The sequence below is a fragment of the Hibiscus syriacus genome, unplaced genomic scaffold, assembly GCF_006381635.1.
Source record: "Hibiscus syriacus cultivar Baekdansim isolate YM2019G1 unplaced genomic scaffold, ASM638163v2 tig00110057_pilon, whole genome shotgun sequence".
NCBI classification, from domain to species: Eukaryota; Viridiplantae; Streptophyta; class Magnoliopsida; order Malvales; family Malvaceae; genus Hibiscus; species Hibiscus syriacus.
The window spans coordinates 1608786-1632331 of record NW_024062581.1 but is presented as its reverse complement, the minus strand read 5'-3'; the positions used below and the strand labels follow the sequence as shown (position 1 = coordinate 1632331).

General features: G+C 33.7%; 1 protein-coding gene and 1 pseudogene across 1 annotated transcript; one reads left to right on the top strand and one right to left on the bottom strand.

The window, feature by feature from the left end:
* Positions 1–18422, bottom strand: LOC120214269 (annotated as a pseudogene).
* Positions 18387–21550, top strand: LOC120214243 (tetraspanin-10-like). Its single transcript, XM_039212192.1, has 11 exons — positions 18387–18623; positions 18957–19069; positions 19163–19217; positions 19325–19380; positions 19933–19980; positions 20320–20368; positions 20445–20528; positions 20602–20669; positions 20756–20881; positions 20967–21042; positions 21221–21550. The coding sequence occupies exons 1-11, from the start codon at positions 18570–18572 to the stop codon at positions 21287–21289; spliced, it is 798 nt and encodes a 265-aa protein (XP_039068123.1). The 5' UTR covers positions 18387–18569; the 3' UTR covers positions 21290–21550.
* Positions 21551–23546: the final 1996 nt, after the last annotated feature.

Sequence of the window (23546 nt, the reverse complement as noted above, 5' to 3'; positions counted from 1 at the left end):
TTACAACTGATTTAGGGTGCATTCTCGTGCATGTTCCACCAGCATACTTACAGCAGCATTGATGGATTTACTTTCTGGATGTCTTGTATCGTTCACCATGAACTTGCACATCTTTCCATCTACCTCAACAGTACTCCATCCGCCTTTTTTCTCACCTTCCAGTTGTCTAAGCTGAGCCCTAACCCTTGCAGCATCTTCCCAATTGCCTCTGTAAGCATAAATGTTTGATAGTGCAATTCTCCAAGCAACGCCTTCAGGATCCTGGATAGACAGCTTCTCTGCAACTGTCTCAGCCATGCAGATATTTCCGAGGAATCCAACAAGCACCCAGTAAAGCATGCCATGCATCATTGCTTGGTTTTAATGGCATTTCCTTTATAAAGGCATCTGCTTCCTCGAGTTTTTCCGACTTCCCCAACAGATCCACCATGCAAACAAAATGTTCCATAATTGGTTCCACTCCGTATTCTTTCTGCATGCTCTTGAAGATTTCGAATCCTTCTTCAACAAGTATTGTGTGGGAACATGCAGAAAGGATGTTGGTGAAGGTGATAGCACTAGGCCTGTAAGGATTGGAATTATTTAGCTTGGTGAAAGCCTGGAGAGCAAGCCTTCCATTTCCATTGATGCCGTATGCAGCAATCAATGAATTCCATGAACCTAAATCTTTTGAAGGCATCTCCTAAAAGATTTCCTCTGCTAAAACCTACTTGCCTGATCTTCCATACATGTCTATCAAGGCATTTTGAATGAATTCACATATTAATTAAGCTTTCGTTATATACCCATGAATGATGACAAGTTTGAACAAGATTGAATTAATGTCAAAATGGTGATGAAATCTGGACGCATCTCTCCGCCATTGCAGTGAATATCTTTAAGTAGATTTAATGTCTCATTAATGTCTCATGGAATGCATCATTCTTGATGAGACATCTAATTAATGAATTCCAAGAAACTATGTTTCTCACGTTCATCCTTTCAAAGACTTGGAAGGCTGATTCACTTTGCTCATTCTCCGCGAACATGATTGATCAGAGAATTCTGTATGATGCAAGAAGAAAACCCATGATTAGGTAGCCATGGAGCTGTTTCCCCAATTTCAAATAATTGGAATGACAACAACACTGTAAGAGAGAGGCAATCGTCTCCCGGGTAAGATACCGTCTCTAGCCATCGAAACAAAATCCAGAAAAAAAAGTTGTATTCCTTCACTGAAGTACCCATTAGTTAAGTACGTCTCGGCTATAGAATTTAATACAAGTTCATGTTGATGCCAGCCCAATTTTGAAACTAAGCCATGAACCCATTGCAATATCCTTCGTCGCCCGATGAAAGAACATGCACGTAAAATGCTCATAATTGTCACCTCGTTGGGTGCTACCCCATCTTCTTGCATCCTGAAGAAAACCAGAAGCGCTTCATGCATGGATCCATGTAGCACAGAGCCTGAAATAATAGAAGTCCAAGAAACATCTCGGGACCTAAATCTCTCAAGAAGCTTAACCGCTTCTGATAAAACCCCAGATTTTGCATATGCGCCAATCAAAGAGTTCTGCAAAAAGCTATCCTTTAGAAATCCACCCTTGGTAATGTAACCGTGTAGAATACAAATGAATCTAGGATTGCAATTTTCCCCAACAATTTGTAAAGCAGCTGCTAGCGTAAATTCAATGGGGCACTCATTCTCCAGCATCTGAATAAAAGTGGTTATCCCTTCCTCAGCTAACCCATTGTGGCAGTAACCTGTTATCATTGCTGTCCATGATGCAACGGTTCTCTCGGGCATATAATCGAACAGCTTTCTGGCGTATTCTACACATCCACCTTCATGTACATGTCCAGAAGAGGGCTGTTAACAAAGACATCCGTTTGCAACCCAGATTTTAAAACAGCGGCGTGAATGCAAAAACGTGGCGTTTGGTTCGCTGGAATGTTTTTGAGAGAATTAGAATATGTGAATGAATTGTAATATGTTAGAAATTGGAATCTATTTCCATCTTCTGTTTGGTTGACAGGAAATTGAATTGGAATCCAATTCCATATTTTATTTGGTTAGCAGACATGTCAGATGAATTTGATTTCAGTAATATAAAATGACATGATTGCCTTTTTTTCTTAAATTTTAGTTTGTTTTATAAATTACATGTAGTAATATATTATAAAAATTTAAAAAAAAAATAAATTTTAATTTTATTGATTAATTATTCATTTCAATAAATTATAAAAATTATTCTAATAAACATCATAAGTTAAAATCATCCCAATTAGGGATGGTCATGGGTCGGGTTTTTGGTCCACCCGACCCGACCCGAGAACAAGGGAACCTCCATCCGAGACCCGACCCGACCCGAAATAATAAAAAAATTATTTTTATTCAATAAAAACAATTGGAAATATATATATATATATATATAAAGGGGTATTATTGTAATTATTCCTAAATATATAAGGTAAAATTATATATTTTTTGGGTCGGGTCGGGTATTTTTCACTCTAAACCCGAACCCGACCCGAATATCACACTTAAAAAAAACAGACCAACCCGACCAAAATAAAGTTTCACCTGACCCGACCCGAAATAATAAAAAAATTATTTTTATTCAATAAAAACAGTGACTTAATTGAAAAAAAATTATATATAGAGGGGTATTATTGTAATTATTCCTAAATATATAAGGTAAAATTATATATATTTTCGGGTCGGGTATTTTTCACCCTAAACCCAAACTCGACCTGACCCGAATATCACACTTAAAAAACTGACTCGACCCGACCAAAATAAAGTTTCACCCGACCCGACCCGAATATATGAATTAGAAACCCGACCTGAAATAATAATAAAAAATGTTTAATATATGAATAAGTTATCAAAAGATTGATGAGGGTAGTATGGTCAAATTTCAATTCCCTCCAACAAGGGAATTGAATTCAATCATAGAATGGATAGAATTCACTTTCCCTCATTTGATGGAAAGTTAAAGCCATGAGGGATTCCAATTCCCTTGGAAAACTTGAACCAAACATGAGAAAGTGGTGGAATTGGATTTCAATTCCCCTAATTTCAAGGGATTCATGTCAACCAAACGGCACCTAAGTTCTTCGATACGGAACAAGATTTTAATGCATCAACTGTAGATACAGAGCCGATAGGTGAAAGTTGTTGATAGGACAAGTTATGGCTTGATAGTGAATTTTGCACTCTAACAGGAATACTATTCCCAATTTTCGGCGATTTAACCAAACTGACACATATTTAACGATTATTTAACTTTTTAGTATTGTTTAATATATATTTCTCGAAGTGGCACCCTTTTGGCTGAGCTGGCGAAAGACGCGTTCCCGGGGACGCGCTTTACCCGTGTTTTCGCTGAGTTGGATGCCACGTGTGAAAGGCGCATCCCCGGGGTCGCGCCTTCACTGACTCGACTGCCACGTGTGGAAAGCGCATTCCCGGGGACGCGCCTTTCATTAAATGCCATAAATGCCTCCATCCGTTTTCCCTAACTACCCCTCCTCCTCCCCTATATAAACCCCCTCAACCCTCCCTCATTCTTCACACCAAAATCATTTTCTCCTCTCTTATATAACTCAAATTCTCCAACTATTTGAGTTTTAAATTTATTATTACTGGTAAGAAATTTATTTTTATGTTAGTATTTTTTTAAATAGTTATTATATTTTATATTTATATATTTATATAAATATTATTTTTTTTATTAAAATGATATTTATATAATTATTATTTATTTAGAATTATTAATTTTTTTGTGCTAATTATATTGTTTTGTCTACAGTTATAATGGAAAACGAAATGCTGTTGCGATTGGATATTGATCATATCTCCAGACATTTTAGCGATATGGTAATATTTTTTATAATTAATGTTAATATTTAAATTTATTTTTATTTTAAAGTTATTATGAATTTATATTAATTTTTATTTTTTATAATGTATATTATTTAGGACACTGATCGTATTTTAGAGACTTTTATTAAAAATCCACGTATACCGATACCGGAACGTATTTTGCCATATTTGGCTTCTGCCGAATTCGGGTATATTGCAACAATTATTGGCGGTTGCAAACTCGAACCTGTCCTAATTTCTGCACTGATTGAGAGGTGGAGGCCCGAGACACACACTTTTTACCTTCCATGTGGAGAGGCCACAATTACATTGGAGGATGTCTTTATGCATCTGGGGCTTCCCGTCGACGGAAATATGATGTGTGGTATGGCGGATGGTGATTGGCAGTCAATGTGCATTGATTATCTTGGAGCTGCTCTGCCAGAGTTTAATGGAGGTAGAATAGTTTTATCTTGGTTGAAAGCTAATTTTGAGGTTTTAAATGGAAATGCTTCAGAGGATCAAGAAAAGGCATGTGCTCGGGCATATATTCTACGAATAATTGGAGGAATATTGATGCCCGAAAAATCTCGCAACCAGGTGCATTGTATGTGGTTGCGGCATCTGATCGATTTTGATGAAGCTGGAAGATATAGTTGGGGCGCTGCAGTTTTGGCATTTCTCTTTAGAGAAATGTGTCGGGCGACGAATTATAAGAAAACTGCTATCGGTGGATGTCTCCTGCTTCTACATTCATGGGCGTGGTTCCGCATGCCTTTCTTATGCCCGATCGTGAATGAACCATACGTATTCCCCTTATTGTTGAGGTAATTTTCGAACTAAATTTTGATTTAAATATTTTCAATTAAATAGGGTGATATTTAGTTTATATTATATTTCATAGGTGGTCGATGAAAAGAAAGGACCATAAAAGTATACCTACTGGGTTAGAGGAAATTCGTTTACTTATTGATACGAAAGCTGGGTCTGAGGTATGTTTTTAAATTTGTTTAATTATTAATATTTTAATTTAAAATGCTAGATATAATTAGAATATTTTATTTATTTGAATTGTATATTTATATTTCAGTTTCAGTGGATACCTTATGCGAGCGATGAAGTGAAAGCTTGCATCCCACCCCACCTTAGTGGGTCATTAGAGGTATGGATATCAGTTATACCTCTTATATGTTATGCTATTATTGAGTGGCATCCAGTTGATAGCATGCTCCGTCAGTATGGTTGTACGCAATATATTCCTGGAGCACCTAGGAATTTAGACGATGTGCATAACATAGATAGACGAGGAAAGAAAGATGTTAACTGGGTGGTGAGACACAGAGATTGGATTGCGCTTTGGGAGAACCAATATACACTGTTGGCCCCTCGACAATATTACGCTGAAACTGGTCATATGGTTACGGATAACTATATGGACTGGTTTAATGAAAATGGGAAGCCGTTTCTACTTTCGGCGGAAGCACGAAGGGTTAACATTCCTAGGCGCCGAGAAAGACGTCAACCGTCTCAATATCATCGTCCCCCGACGCGTGGATGGAGAGAAGGCGCTACCGGTTCTGCATCAGTCCCACCACAACATCCTTATCCATCGATGCCGTAGGGATACATGCCCAGCCCTCCATTTCATATGCCAAGCCCACCAGTTCATATGCCATCTCCGTAGGGTTACATTCCGAGCCCGTAGGGTTACATTCCGAGCCCGCAGGGTTACATTCCTAGCCCGCCAGGTTACATGCCTAGCCCGTAGGGTTTTATACCATATGGAGGTGCATATACGACTATGTTTAATGATCCAGCATATGGTTCATATGCATCTTACTTGGCTGGTGGTGCTTCTCCATAGACACCTCAATCTTCATCTGGATCACAGACATCGATGCCAATGTTTCCACAGTTTTTACAGTTCCCGGGGAGCAGTGGGATTGTTACTAGCACTCCTCCAGGATCGTTATTTTATACAGGCCCTTCAGCCCCTTCAGCGTCATCTACACCAAATGAAGAAAATGCTGCTGATGATGATAGTGAAGATGAGGAGACTGAAGAACAAGTTCCACGAAGAAATCCTCCACGAAATAGACAATCACCGCCATGTGGAACTCATTCGAGAAGACGACATCGATGATCCAGTTGTATTTTAATGTTATTTAAATAGTTATATTTCAGAATTTTATGTAATTTGGTTATGTTATTTAAATGTTTCATGGTTGTTACATACATATTTTTAATGTTATTTTTTATTCACATTTAACATTAAATGTTTGATAAATGTTTTTAAAATACAAATTATATTATTTGAAATTTAAAATAAAAATAAAAATAATATTATTCGAAATTTAAAATTAAAATATAAATTATAGTATTCGAAATTTAACATTAAATTTCAACTTAATATTCCAATTGTATTCGAAATTAAAAGTTATATTCCAATTATAGTTCACAATACTTAAATTAAAATTAAATTTATCCATACATATGATTTTATCATTAACATTTATATTAAAACGTATACATTAAAATCAACTTATCACTTCACATTTATTCGTAAAAACATCTCGATGCTCATTCCATACAATTTCAATGTAACAATCAACTTATCACTTCACATTTATTCAATTTATCCAGAACATTTTATCTAATTTATTCAAACTTCACATAACGTTTTAATTTAAGTTATGAACTTAAATTAATCTATATGTATAATTTATTCTTAACTTGCTGAACTTTCAAAAGAAGTTAAATTTTGGTTATAATTTACCTGATTTCACAATCCATCTAGTGTCCCCGAGGGACATGAGTGACATAATAGGGCAATGATAACATATTCTCTGACAAAATAATGGAAGGCGCGCCCCCGGGAACGCGCCTTCAAGTCCCTTGAGAAATAATAAGTACTGATATAAATAGTGTCCCCGAGGGATATGAGTGACATAATAGGGCAATGATAACATATTCTCTGACAAAATAATGGAAGGCGCGCCCCCGGGAACGCGCCTTCAAGTCCCCTGAGAAATAATAGGTACTGATATGAATAGTGTCCCTAAGGGACATGAGTGACATAATAGGGCAATGATAACATATTCTCTGACAAAATAATAAAAGGCGCGCCACCGGGAACGCGCCTTCAAGTCTCCTAAGAAATAATAGGTACTGATATGAATAGTGTCCCAGAGGGACATGAGTGACATAATAAGGCAATGATAACATATTCTCTGACAAAATAATGGAAGGCGCGCCCCCGGGAACGCGCCTTCAAGTCCCCTGAGAAATAATAGGTACTGATATGAATAGTGTCCCCGAGGGACATGAGTGACATAATAGGGCAATGATAACATATTCTCTGACAAAATAATGGAAGGCGCGCCCCCGAGAACGCGCCTTAATGTGAATAGTACTCCGATTATAGACATTATTATATGCAACGTATTATAAACTTTCAAAACAAACTTCAGTTCACAAGCTTTCAAATTCTCAAATTCCCAAACTCTAAATTCTCAAATTCTCTGAAAATGAGTCATCTTTCTGCTGTTGTTTTGTATGATGGAGAAATTAAGAAAGCTGAAGAGGGGGTTGTTTTTGAGTCAGATCATTATATCCCCTTAACCTTGAAGAGAAACATCACAATTGAGGAGTTAATCACAAAAATTTCGTTAAGGATTCGTGTAGCAGGCCAGAGAAGACTATCTTCACTTCAGTACAGATTTCCTACTGAACTTTTTCCGCTCACGTATACATCATTTCAGCTTTCAAACGATGATGATGTTTCTATGATGGTTGATGCTCATATGGGGAGTTCACAATCTCTTATTGAAATGTATGCCACTTTTATTGAGGTTCGTGTAACTCGTGGTCTCTCATATTCCTCTCACTTTGGCATTGCATATCAAGCTGATCAAGTTGATAGCCTGACACAACTGATCTGTAATGATTTCACATCATTAATGGCGGATCCAACGCCAGATACCATGCCATCAAGTTTAATAGGAAGGCATTCATCTGTAACTGCTTATGATCTCAACCCACGTGGCTTCACTAATAATCCATATGGAAACATCTCTTATACTTCAAGGGGCAGACATTCATCTGCCAATGTTTTCGACTTACATATGGAAATGCCAATGAGACGGCAGTCTATTCATATCCCACATGATACAATGGCCTCAAGTTCAAGGGGAAGACACGCAAGCGGCAACTTATTTAACCTCAACATTGGATTATCGGAGGAACCCTCATCTCCACCAGAAGAACCTCTTCGGGAGCCAGGTACAGATGGTGCTGAAACGGGATTATTCGTTGAACCTGACTCACCACAGTTTAACGTACATTCTGATGATGACGAGGATGACGTTCCGATAAATACAACACCAGCCGAACTTCCTGCACATATGTATGAGGCTGATTATGATGCAATGTATGAGCCTGAATTTCCAGATCTTCCTGATGTTGGCAACTATGGACTTCAATCATTAGTCAATGACGATAATTTATATATTGGAATGGAGTTCGCGTCGAAGGAGGAAGCAATGATGGCAATAAAGAGTTACAATATTCGTAACTCAGTTAAGTCCCGAGTTGATCGATCTAACACGGAGAAATATATCTGCTACTACGTCCAACGTGATAACGGATGTCAATGGATGGTCCGTGTATCAAAGAGGAAGAGGAAGAACAACTTATGGGAACTAACCAGATACAACGGTCCTCATATATGTTGTGCAACAGGTATAAACCAGGATCATCCCAACTTGGACTCCAACATTATTTGCCAAGCAATCATGCCCATTGTGAAGCAAAGCTCTCATATAGCTGTTGCAGTGTTGATTTCTGCTATACAGTCACAATATGGGTACACTGTCTCATATAAAAAAGAGTGGTTGGCAAAACAGAATGCCATTTGCAAACTTCATGGCGAATGGGATTCCTCTTACAACGAGCTGCCCAGTTGGTTTCATGTTGTGCAAAGACTTAATTCCAGGACAATTGTTGAGTTCGAAACTCAACATCATTACGTGAATGATCGAATGGTTCGCGATCGCTGCCAATTTTACCGTGTCTTTTGGACTTACCCTTAGTGTATTAATACAGTCAAGTACTGTAAACCAGTTGTCCAAATTGATGGTACTTTCTTGTATGGGAAATACAAACAAGTTTTATTATTGGCTGTGGTCCAAGATGGAAACCGCAATATTCTTCCTGTTGCGTTTGCCCTCGTTCAAGGAGAAGACACTGAGTCTTGGGCTTTTTTCCTTAAAAATTTACGTTTACATGTTGTCACCAGGGAACGAGTATGCATTATTTCAGACCGAGGAGCCGGGATAAAAGCAGCAATGGACTCTTTGGGTACAATGTATAGACTTCCACATGTTCAACATCGTTATTGTGTCCGTCATATTGCTGCAAACTATTACGGAAAATACAAGAAGAACGATGAACGTCAGTTAGTCGTGCAGATGGGTATGTTACTTTTTCCCAATTTTTCTATCAATTTCTTATTACTTATTTATACTTAATATTAACTATTACATATTCCTAATGGCTTAGGTTATGAACTCTTACCTCAAAGGTTTGAGTCGATGATACAAGAGCTGTTTGACAAAAATAAGAAGGGGTGCGAGTACATTATGGACATCATCAAAGAAATGTGGACAAATGGATATACGGGGGGTATCGCTATGGTCACATGACAACAAACTTGGCTGAAGCAATAAATTCAACCTTAAAGGGGGCGCGTTATTTACCAGTCACGGCGTTGGTTAAAATGACTTATTTTCGTTTGGGTCAACTCTTTGCAAAGCTCGGTGGACAAGCTCTTACTTGGATGCAAAACGACCATATTTACCACCCAAGACTAGTAGTTGATTTACAGAAAAAAGTGGCTGCATCAAATGGGATGTTAGTTACAAATTTTTCTCGCACCCGTGAATTGTTTCGTGTAACCGAAATGCCACGTCCGCTGCAAGGGATTGGAGCTAACTCTTTCAGAGTTAATCTGCAAGAGAGGTGGTGCGATTGTGGTTTCTTTTAAGCACTTAAATATCCATGCTCTCATGTCATTGCAGCTTGCTCACATTCGCATTTGGACTACAAAAATTATGTTGATCCCGTATACCAACTTTCACAAGTATTCAAGGTATATGAATTTGAGTTTCCGCCCATAGGAAACGAAAGAGACCCAAATGAGATTCAAACTTGACTTACAATTATACTAGATCCATTGCTATTGAGGGACTCAGGTCGTCCAAAATCTACTAGAATACATTGTGATATGGATATTCGAGAGAAGCCAACAGAACAAAAACGATGTGGGCATTGTAGAAACATCGGGCACAATAGAAAAAAATGTACAACTCTGTTATCATCATATAACCGTTAACTCTTATGTAATTAATATTGTATTTAAATGAATGTTTTTGTTTCTAATAATTTAATGTTATTGCATTTATATAATTTGTCAATGTATGTACACCTAAATAATATTTTTTAACTTTTAAATACATAAATATTTTTAATATATTTATTTAATATAATAATTAATATTATTAGTTATAAATTTTTTAAAATATAATAATAATTCCACCTTCTAAGTAGAAAAAAATATTAAATTAAACAAATTAAAAGTTATTAAAAAATTTATGTATACAATGACACATTTCATGTTCTGATTGGAGGATTAAATTTATTAAATTAAAATTTTAATAAGACTAATTTCATAAAATATGTAAGTCTTGAAGATTAAATATGTAATTATACTAATTTATTAACTTATGCATCAATATTTTCGTTAAATATTGATAAGAGATGACTAGATTGATAACATTTAAATAATTAACTGATAAAATTAATAGATCGATAATCAAAATCAAAAAAAATAATATAACCATATGTGTTATATTATAATTTCATACATTTTTCCTATAACTACAATAAAATCAAAACTGGTTTTCATATATTGTTCTATCATATTAATGTAGATAATTCACTCCACCTTTAACACACATTAACAAAATACATTTGATAATTCTTACATTATAATCGAAACACTTTACATAATATATTACTAATTTATAATAATAATAATAAAAATAAAATATTTATTATTAAACAAAATACGTGGCAGTCGAGCTGGCGAAAAGCGCGTCCCTGAGGATGCGCCTTCCACACGTGGCATCCAACTCAGCGAAAACACGAGTAAAGCGCGTCTCCGAGGACGCGCCTTTCGCCAGCTCAGCCGAAAGGGTACCACTTCGAGAAATATATATTAAACGGTGCTAAAAAGATAAATAATCGTTAAATATATGTCAGTTTGATCAAATCGCCCCAATTTTCTGTCCTTGCCTAGGAAAATGGAGATAGATAAGAACCGCAGAGTTAGCATCTGAAATCAATGTCCAGCGAGACCAACCAGTTTAACCAGAATCAAGACTGTAGGAAAATTTCCCGAAATTAATGTATGCAAAGAGAATTTAAAACAAATACGACAACAAAATTTTCATATTACATATATATATATATATATTTCCACTCCATTAATTATCTTAAAATTGTATAAAACATGGATCATAATCATATATATATATATATATATATATATGAATGAATAATATGAGTACACTGGATTTTTCTAAGATGCTTGGATGTATTCTTTTAAGTTTATTATTATTACTTTTCAAAAAAGTTTATTATTATTTTTAGGCTTAATACAAAAATAAGTGTCACGAAAAACGTTTTGGTACTTAAAAAAAATTTCGTTAAAAATAAGTGTTTAATGTTTTTAAGTTATAATTTTAGGTGTTTACCATTATTTTTTTAATTTTTTAATTTTTTAATAATAAAAATATTATGTTTTTTAAAAAAGAAAAAAATAAAAAAGCTTAAATTATTAATAAAAAAACCTAATTTTTTACTGTAATTATAAAAAATCCTAAAAACTAAAATTTCAAACCCCATTACCAACTATCGCTGGTGTAAACACTTATTTTGAAAATACGTATATAATATATAGTTTCTAAAAATATTTTGAAAATGTATATAACATATAGTTTTAAAAACATTTTAGAAAAAAATATAATATATAGTTTTTAAAAACCGTTTACAAACTATAATATATATATATATATATACACGTATAAAACAAAATAAAAATATGGACAAAAATGAGTGTCTACAGCTGGCAATCTCCGACCATCATCATCACTGTTGAACGGTTGGGTTTAATCGAAATTACACGATGATTCGAATGGTGGAGATAGTGTGGTCTTTGAATGTTTTTTCACGAAAAAACAACGATAGTGGCTTAACAATCAACAGGGGTTTGATCGGTAGTCGACGCCTGTGCTGAAGATGGTGGCTATGAAAAAGGGAAGAGAGAAGGGGAAACGAATAAGGGGGAGAGGGGAAGAGCATGGTCTGTTGCTGTTTAGGTTTTTTAGTTTTTTTAAATAAAAATATTTTTATTTTTAAATTTTTTAAATAAATTCTCAAAATTACTGGAACATAACACATATTGGTTAACGAAGATTTTTAATGACGGTTAACGTTCGTACATCTAAAAATTTAAAATTAAAAATATTAAACACTTTTTTTAACAAAAAAAATATTTAAACACTAATTTTTTTTCAAAACATAATTTAAACAATTATTTTTGTATTAAACCTTTTTAAAAAAAAAAAAATATAATATCCTTGGATATATCAATACCAACTTGATAACTCATTCCCGTTTTCAGCCGCCGTTGCATCGTTCCCAATTCTAAAAGTGTCAACACCATACTAATCTCACTAAAATCATCATTGGGTGGAAGTCCAAGATTAGATATATACCGACATCGAAATATTAAAATTTCTAAAAAAATATATAATGATTTATTATATATTTAAACTTATAATTCAGAAAATAATATCTAATTTATCTAATAATTAAATTTATAATGATCTAAATTATTATTAGATAAAAAAATTAAGAACATTATATTTTCATTTTTTTTTGTATAACCATCGATTTTCATTCTATTGGTCGACTAATTCAGATCGGGTATTGCAGAGAAGAGGGTAATTCTCCCAATCCAGTTTGCTCTATTCACAATCGTCAAGATTCAAACCATTGATATTGCTTAAGAGATTTAGTGCCTCATCCCGCTAGACCAATCAGTTGGTATTGAATTATCATTATTTATTTCGCCTTCTACTTGATTAAATGTATAATAAATTCTTATATCTCTTAATTTAAATATTTATTTTTACATTAACTAAAATACTATTAGATCAAAATATATTGAATATAAAATAATTTTACAAGGGACGGGTTCCTTTGGGCAATAAGGGAGCTCTGCCCCCTGCTTCTACCTCTATCCTATTAAAATTTGCGCCAGCTTACCTGTGTTCCCATAGGGCCACGCCTCTCTACTATCCCAAACGCTTGATGGACGCTCTACACCAAAACATTTCACTACAAAGCTTTAAATTTGTTTAATCGGAGATAGTGTTTGAAGACACTTTGGACACATACACTCACCAGGTATGCTCCACCGGAGAGAAAAATTGAACCTGGGGCAACTTTTGAGTCACCTTAATGAACTTCTAACGCTCCAAGTTCAACCCTCGTCTACTGGCCAAGCAGCGATTGGCTAGGATCTTGAATGCCTTCTCATACCTCTGTAACAAAGCACAAAAACATTGTGCATCCCTGTTGGAACACTATATTAAGGAAGAAAAGACTGCGCAACACGTCTACCAAGGGCATCCATTTCTTCTCTCAACAAAAGATAGCATATGAAGATCAATTAGGTGAAACCCAACCTGTAAAATGAAAAGAGGAAGATAAACCATATGGAATTCCCATCGCTACCATCCCCGTGGTCACTCAAACGATGCGAATCGGATGAAATGCTAAACTGATATTCATAGTTCTCCCACAAGACATCCCGACTCAGGAGCAGATTCTTAGCCTCAAGATGTCCAGTTGTGCATTCGAAAATGTAATCATCCTCAGGCCATTGACGATTCGCTGGCTGCTATCTTCTCCACAACCCTAGCAACATTCCTCTTCTTCAACCCGAAAAAAGCAAACCCAAATGCAACTCACAAATAAAAAAGAAAACAAAATCCTTACATCGTCGATAATTCTAAAAAAAAATTAAATTACAAAAATGTAAAAAAAATAATCTTAAATTTCAAATTTCAAGTCCCTAATTTCACTTGTTGCTATTAATCAATAATCATTGTTAATTTCTTATGACTTGGACCCTCACTACCAATTATCTCACTCTCCCTTCATCGAAATTGACGAACGACATGTCAATCGACCGTCAAACATCGAATACAAATTTTTTTATTCAAATGGTGAACGAAGAACCAAGAACAATGTGCACATTGAATGAGACTTCAGTGTAATGACAATAATGTAACTATTGACAACAACAACATGACCATCATGATTTTTATATTTCATAGATTTATAAAAGTAAATGAAAAACACTTTCTACTTGAATTATTATATTATTATATATCCATTGATTTTGAAATCATAAAAATATTTGCAATTTTTGATTGCACCATTGCATTGCATATACCTCAAAGACAGATGAAACACCATGTTCTACTTTCATTCACTATTAATGTCAATGATCAATAAACAATGATGTTCTCATATTTCATTGTGCCATAGATAGAGGAAACTTACTACTGTGTTGATTTTTAAATTAATTTAATAAGTAATGAACACGTTAGGATTCACGGTCAGAGTTAGGACTAAATATCAAGAGGAACAACAAAATATTAAAATTTTTAATTAAAAAAATATCTTATTTGATTAATATTTAAATTACTAAATACATAAAATGATATTATACTAAAATACTTAGGAAGGACTGACTCCGTCCCTGTTAGCATCCGCAAAGATCGTAAAAAGAAAAACAATGGACAAATGATAATGGAAACAATGATAAAGTATTATTTTCAGTTTTCTTTACAGATTTATGAAGTATAAAAACATCAAATTAATTTTGTGCAATAAAAAATTAATATTATATCAATCAGTAATAAATTTGAAAAGAAAATCTAAAAATTGAATATGACCCAAAATATAAATTTACTTGAAAAAAAATATTGTTCATTTGAGATTACATTGTGACCTGAATATTACAAGTAATCATTTGATTAATTTTTTTTTCAAAAAAAAAATTGATTGACAATTTGATTATAATTTTTTTTAAAATAATATAATTTAGTTATAAATTTATTAATTAATAAAGTGATATTCAATGTAATTTATCTTTTAAATAAAGGAGAAAAGATGGAAGCTTTCAAGTCGTAGCTGGATCGTCTTTAATGGCAATAAAGTCAGCCGTGACACAATTTACCTTGGAGTCTACGTTTCAGCTAAAAAATAAAGGGTAAAATACACAAATGATCCCCAACTATAGGGTGATATTTCATTTAGTTATCTAATTATTAAAATTTATAAAATAGTCTCCTGACTATAAAATATTGTTTTGTAAGTCTCTTGGCTACTAAAAGTTACAAAATGATCATTTAAATATTCATATGTTCTAAACTCGCCCTCTTTTATTAGAGATATGAATGTAATTTGACTTAGACGTTAACATGTTAACTGAAATATGATAAAATATGATCTCATAATCTCAAAAGATTATCATATTCCAGAAAACATATTAACATCCAGCTCAAATGACCGTCAAACTTTTAATAGTTAAGAGATTCAACAAAGTAACACACAATAATTAAGGAATCATTTTGTAACTTTTAATAATTAAAGGATTCAACAAAATAACACCATGTAATTAGAGAACCATTTGTGTACTTTACTCAAAATTGAAATGATCTTGAAGCCCAAGTCGGCTTAATTGCTTATGGTTTTCTTCCACTAAAATTGACCCACTTCCCTTATCTGTTATGACACCCAAAAACCAACGTTTTTACCAAAAAAAATCATTCAAATATTATAATATTATATATTAAATATTATTTTTTTAAAAATATATCGCTCTAGCACCTTTTATAATAAGTGAAATATATCTTTACTTAGGTGGACCGAAGATGTGTTTCTTGAAGAGCACTTTTCAGGAAAAAAGTTAACACGGCACTACATGAGGAAGTGTAGGGGCGCGCCTTTTAGGGTTTTTTTGTCACATCAGATTCTCTAAAAGCATTTTAAAAAAAAAATGTGCTTTAAAAAATTGAAAAATAAAATTATTGATACTAACGTCATAGTTTAATACATATTAATTCTATAAGTTGAAGAGCTTAATGTGATTAGTTTATATATTCATATTGGAGTGTTTATATTATATTTTTTGACACTGTGAGATAAAAACTAAAAGATGTATTCTTTAATTTTTTTTATCTCTATATCTAATAAATATGTTTATACACTGTTGTTAAATTGTACTAGGTTAATATTTATTATTAAGGTTTATATTAATTAAGATTAGATATTTTTTATATGTATTAGATACTATTGTCAATCCATCTAATTTAAAAATATTAATTTTTCTTATAAAACTACAAACAAGTTAAATCACACTTATATAATCTCAATAGGGGTCTACAAAATTAATAATTATGGTAGTCTTGTGTAGGATCAAACCATAAATGAATTTTTATTTCCCTCACATCTTAAATTATATAAAGCTCACATCTTACATGTTCATGACACCGAGCAATATTTTTTTTCTTCATATTTTTATATTAGATTCAACTTAAATTATAGATATAATTAATCATATTCAATAGATAATACATTTATATGTCAATAAAATATTTTTAATTTGTGTTACATAATTTTTTTGAACTAATAATTAAAAATAAATATTTTAATATATTAACATATAAAAAATATCTAATCTTAATTAAAAAACCTTAATAATGAATATTACTTATGTAATTTAATAATAATGTATAAGTAGATTCATTAGGCATAGAGATAAAAAAGTTAAAGAATACATCTTTTGGCTTTTATTCCACATTGTTAATAAACATAACTTAAACACTCCAATATGTCTATATAAACATGCTTATATAAATTAACTCCGTTGTGATTTTTAACTCATGGAACTAATATATATTAAATTATGATGATAGTCTTTATAGTTTTTTTTTTTCAAATTTTTAAAGCATATTTTTTTAATATGTTTTTAGGGAATCTGATGTGGCAAGAAAACCCTAGAAGACACCTCTTGAAACACATATTTTCACGTAGTGCCATGTCAACATTTCTCTTAGAAGGCGCGCTTCAGGGAATGTGCCTTCAAGCAAAGGTGCGTTTCACATAACTCGCCTTATTATAAAGGGTGTTAGACTGATAAAATTTAAGGAATCGGTGCTTGACATGTAATATTATAATTTTTGGGTATAAACGCCCTAAAACCCGAACTTTAATATTAAATTGTGTGGGTTTTTTTGCATATTTGTCATTTTAATTTAAAGGCTTAATATCAAAATAAGTACATAAACTATAATGCTTTTTACAAATATATGTCTAAACTATTTTTTAATTTATCTAAGTATCTAATATTACAAACGTTACCATTTTAGGTTATTCGTCTGTAATAGTCGTTAAAAAAACTCGTTAAGTGACACATGTCACAATCTAAAAATTTTGAACATTTATTTCAAAATGAAACGAAACTTAAAAATATTTTATTTTTGAAAAAGCTCCAATTAATTTTAAAATATAAAAAAAATCAAACTCACTAAATCTCTTATTTTAGTCCCCTTTATTTCAACCATCGGTCATCTTTGGCCACCTATCCGCCGACGATCAGCTACCCATATGTCGTAGACCACCCACTGATTGATTATAACTCTTGCTATTGTCTCAAAACCCAAAATTTCCAAACCTTTACTTTCAATCCTTAATTCCTAAAATCCAAAATACCCCCTCCATTGAATCCCTTTGGTCGATCGTCGTAATTGACTGTTTATCCGGATGACAACCGTCTCCTTTGGCCATTTGGTAGGCCATTTGGGCATGGAAATTAAAATCACAAGCACTGCAATGGAGGGAGAGGGGAGGGGATGCACGCGAGTCGGGTTTTTAATAATATTTTTATTTTTTAAGAAAAATAAAATTTTTAAAATTTAAGAGTATGACACATATCACTTAACGAAGTTTATAACAGTCGCTGCTGTCGATACACCTAAAGTAAAAACGTTTGTAATGTTAGATACATGAATTAATCAAGAAATAATTTAAATACCTATTTTCGAAAAACAGTTAAACAATTATTTTGATATTAAGCCTAATTTAAAACCGTCAACGTATGTAATCATATGATAATATCTGTGAGCAATTAAAAAGATATCTGAAGATTACTTCCGTCGTTTAATTAGATATTGTCCTAAATCCTGATGATATAAGCACAAACATAAGCTTTGCTTTCTGTTTTCTGCAACGGGAAAGAAGAAAAAAACATGACTCATGTGCCTGTCTATTGACTAAACTACCCTTCTCTCTCTCCCCACCCCCAGCTAGGACAAAACCTCATTCTACTTCCCTTGCTGCGTCTCTCTCCCTTTTCTTGCAATGCAAGTGCCATATCAGAGTTCCTCAAGAAACTTCTAAGAACTGTACTTTTCTCCTTTTATATGTTTTATAGGTTTCCTAAAACTCATCTTCATCGGCTCTTTCTTTGTTTTTCTTTTATTTGTTTTTGGTTTTTTGGTCTGTAAAGCCGAACTAAAAAATGGGTATGGGAACAAGCAATTTTGTGATCAGATGGATCAACTTCCTTACTATGGTATGCTCTTCCTTTTGTTTGTTTCCTTTTTCTTTTAGCTATAATATTGTCCCAAACGGGTTTGATTTTGTTTTCTGGGTCACATTTGTTGTTGGTTTCTGATTGATGCTGTTAATTTATTTTTAAAACGCTGCTAAATGCTGTTAGGCTAACTCATTTTATAAATTTGCATAAAAGTCCCCATTTTTACCATAATCTGTTGCTTATCTAAATGATTATGCTGTAGTAAAGTTCTAGTGTTTTTTTTTTAAGTTCTAGTGTTGTTGAAGTAAAAGAGAAAACTTTGAAACCTTTTGCCTTATTTAAGTTATTATATATGTTTTTCATTGACAGCTTTTAGCTATAGCTGTTGTAATTTTTGGGGTATGGATGAGCACTCATCATGATGGATGCCGAAAATCCCTTACTGTTCCAGTTTTAGGCCTTGGTGCTTTCGTTTTCGTGATGTAAGTTTTGATCACTCTGTTGTTTATGATTACTCTAATTCCCTATCTCCGTATAGAAAACTTACAATTAGTGTTGTTTTCCTTGTATTTTAGATCCATAATCGGGTTTTTGGGGGCGTTGAAGAAAAACACCATACTATTGTGGATTGTATCCTTGTATATAACTTTGAGTTATTTAAGAATTCAAGATGTTTTATTGCTTTTATTCGTTCTTGATTTCATTGTGTGGACTCCCTTGACTCATTGGCTTTGCAGTATTTGATTTTGTTATGCATCATTCTAGTGGCAATCCTGGTATTCACGGTGTTGGCGTAAGTATTTTTAACTCAAGCCGACTGTGTTTATATTCAGTCATGACCTGCGCGTAGAGTGATTGGTTTCTTGTGTTTTCTTTTATCTTTTTGGCATTCCTAGTTTATGTGTATGCGATTTTTTAACTAAGATTTTCTTGTTGTAATTCATAAGTCTGCTATCAATGAAAAATAGATGTCGATGATATTCCGTAAATGGTTGTTCTAAATGAAACTACAGAAGTATGGTTAGTGTGGAGACAGATTATTCCGGTTTTACTACGAGATGATGATCCAGGGAAAACACCAGTATTGTCTTAGAGTCATTATGATTAGATTATCTTAACTTCAGACTTCTCAAGCAACAAATGACTGCTGCATTATGCAATTTTTGTTTTGTTTTATTTACAACCTGTTGTTTACCTTTAAATTTGTAGGGCTACCTTAAACTATATGATTTAATGAGACATGCTCATACTTTCTTTGTTTGTATCATTAAAGGCCTTCTTTTGCCCCCAACTTTTTACAACAGATTTCGAGTCATACAAATTAATTATATGCCTTTTCTTGTAGGTTCATCATAACAAATAATGGATCTGGTCACAATGTGTCTGGCTTGAGGTAAGGAGATATGCACTTCAATGGAAATTCTCATTGCTGCTCGTTTCATTTTGGGTCTTAATTTGTACATTGTAGTGTTTCTTGGTCCCGTCTTTATGCAATTTGTATCTTAAGAAACCGAAAAGCTATCTTTCAACTTTTCTCTCCTTGCATTTGGTGCTTGAGATTTACTTGATCTTCTTATAAAAAAGCAATATATGCCAATACCTCCTTTTCTCCTCCATTTTCCCCTCGATACTTGCCTTGAGTAAATCATCATTGTCTTGTAAATTGTAATTCTGGGTTCAACATGGTTGGTTTATGACCCAAGTCTTTTTTTTTGTCTTCTTTGCTTATCAGATTCAAGGAGTATCAACTTAAAGACTACAGTTCATGGTTTCTAAAGCAGGCAAGGCTTCAATCTGTTGGCACTTTAAGTCCCACCTTGTTTTACCGCATTTTCATTTGTCTTTGTTTTTTTTCAGTTGAATAATACCGATAATTGGAAGCGGTTGAAGAGTTGTCTTGTGAAATCGGAGGACTGCAACAACCTAGCAAAACGATACAAGGTCTAGATTTTCACTCTCGACTGCTACTTGTTTCCTTGACATCTTTTCTAATGTTTTCAACTTGGATTTTTAGACTCTTAAGCAATATAAAATTGCAAAACTGACACCAATTGAAGCTGGTTGCTGCCGACCGCCATCCGAGTAAGTGCCTTTTTGTTTTCGTCTGGACTGGACCTCTGTAGTTGCACCTGTAGTTCGTCATGTTTATGCATTTGACTTGAACACAGATGTGGTTATCCTGTGGTCAATGATTCGTACTACGACTTGAGCTTTCATCCAGTTAGTTCCAATAAGGACTGCAAGCTTTACAAAAACACTCGGGCCGTGAAATGCTACAATTGCGATTCTTGCAAGTAAGCAGTTCAGTGTCCCTGCATTGCATATCATCTACTCCATACGTTTCTCACTTCCATTTGCTTTCTCCCAATTGCCTTTCAGGGCCGGTGTTGGACAATACATGAAAACCGAGTGGAGAGTTGTTGCAATCTTTAACTCGACATTATTCATCGTCTTGGTTAGATTCTGTTTGCTATTTCCTCCGGCTGTTTTGAATCTCTTTCCCCTGCTACATTAATGAAAGCCTAAAATAGCAAGAACTTTTGATTTGATTCCGTTCCATCGAGATTATTGCTAATTTGCTTCAGTGGCTTTCGTGTTAAAGGCTAATCTTAAATCATGTTTTGTAATGGCAGCCGATTATATACTTTGTGGGATGTTGTGCAAGACGGAATGCTGGCCAGACGAGGGTATCCAAAGTTTGAAACGCTACTGAATTGTTGTCGGTTGATTCGATTATCTTGATTATAGTTTCTCGGTCCGTACAAACAGCTGCCGTCGTAAAGAGCCATCTAAAACAATTGGCTACAAAAGAAAAGACAAACCAGAGGCTCTAAATGTTGCAGAGAAGTACGGGGAAGACGAGGATTAAGGAATCATACGTTTATTTAAGTACTTTAGCTTGCAAATAATTCCAAAACAATTTTAAATTTCTTATTTTTATTGGTTTTGAACCTTATGGAGTTGATTATATATATATGGGATTTTTTTAATGAAACTGATGAACCAAAGTCGCTTATGAAAATGCAATGTATGCAAGCAATTGGAATGTATGATGGTAATATGATGGGAGAATTATGCATGCTGAGTTAACATGATGATGACATGAAAATTCCAGAAGAACTGCATCCCTTGTTAGAATGTTACTCTGATGTTTTTGGAAGAAACAACTCTCTTCACCTCCATAACAAAACACAGTTCTCCTGTTATAAAAATGAGTAAATTTTATTGACGAGTTTAATAATTAAATTAAGAGAAAATAATATTAGTGACCGAAAATCCCTTATAATATACGATTTTAACCAATTTTTTTTGGATTTACGAAAATGACCAACAAAATCGCAACGCGATCTTAAATTTACAACACGAACTCCAATTTCACAACTCAGTTTCCAAATTCGCGTTGCGATTTTCTAAATTCGCATTGCGATAATCCAAATTCGCGTTGTGATAGTCCGAATTTTTATGTTATTTCTTCTAAATTCGCGTTGAGAATAAAAACTTATCTTATTTAATTGTTGTAGGATTATAATTCGCATTTGTTTCTTAAGAATTTTCTCTAAACAGATAGTATCCGTGCGGACGTGTCGAAGACACGTATTACCACGACCACGATCACGAGACGAGACGAGACCAGACGGCGGCGGCAGTGCGCGAGAGTCCCCCTTGTTCTCTTTCACTCAACAAGGAAGTGGGAAATCCAAGCCTCAAATACCCATTCCCAATAGTGTTTTCAATACTATGTATGATTGAGCATTACCAACACTTATTTCCAATGCTAAGTTGAAACATTTAACATTTAACATTTGGAAGTTGGAACACATTTAACCAAGTGAACATCCTACTCGGTGGCCAAGATGTAGATGCATCCTTTTGGAACACATTCGTCTTGTGTTGATTATATTTCCACCCCACAATTTCAACAAATCTTATGTGATTCTCATGCACTAGTGGTATTACCTACAATGACAAACGTAATTATTGTTTTATATTTTAAGTAGCTAAGCACATGATCTATGTTAATGATTAAATGAGAAGGTTTAATCAATGCTTGAGAAGGCAATGTACTTGGCGAAAGTTGGGTTAAGAGAAGTGTTAAATGTGTTAAATGTGTTCCAACTTCCAAATGTTAAATGTGTTCCAACTTCCAAATGTTAAATGTTTCAACTTAGCATTGGAAACAAGTGTTGGTAATGCTCAATCCCACATAGTATTGGAAACACTATTGGGAATGGGTATTTAAGGCTTGGATTTCCCACTTCCTTGTTGAGTGAAAGAGAACAAGGGGGACTCTCGCGCACCGCCGCCGCCGTCCGTCTCGTCTCGTCTCGGGTCGGCTCGGGGTCGTGGTCGTGGTCGTGGTAATACGTGTCTTAGACATGTCCGCGCGGATACTATCTTTTTAGAAAAAATTCTTAAGAAACAAATGCGAATTATAATCCTACAACAATTAAATAAGATAAGCTTTTATTCTCAATGCGAATTTAGAAATAACGTAAAATTTTGGACTATCGCAACGCGAATTTAGAAAATCGCAACGCGAATTAGGACTATCGCAATGCGAATTTGGACTATCGAAACGCGAATTTGGACTATCGCAAAATCGCAACGCGAATTCGGACTATCGCAACACGAATTTAGTAAATCGCAACGCGAATTTGGAAATTGAGTTGTGAAATTGGAGTTCGCATTGCGATTTTGTTGGTCATTTTCGCAAATCCAAAAAAGATGGTTAAAATCGTATATTATAAGGGATTTTCGGTCACTGAGGTTATTTTCTCTTAAATTAAATTTAGATTTCTTTTGAATATTTTAAATTTAAATATATTTATCACTTTAATTTGAATATTAGTACGATAATTATTCTTTTAAACATTTCAAATTAAAAGATATTTATTATCTATTTAACTTTGAATATCAAAAGATAATCCTTTTGAATATTTCAAATTAAAATAATATCTA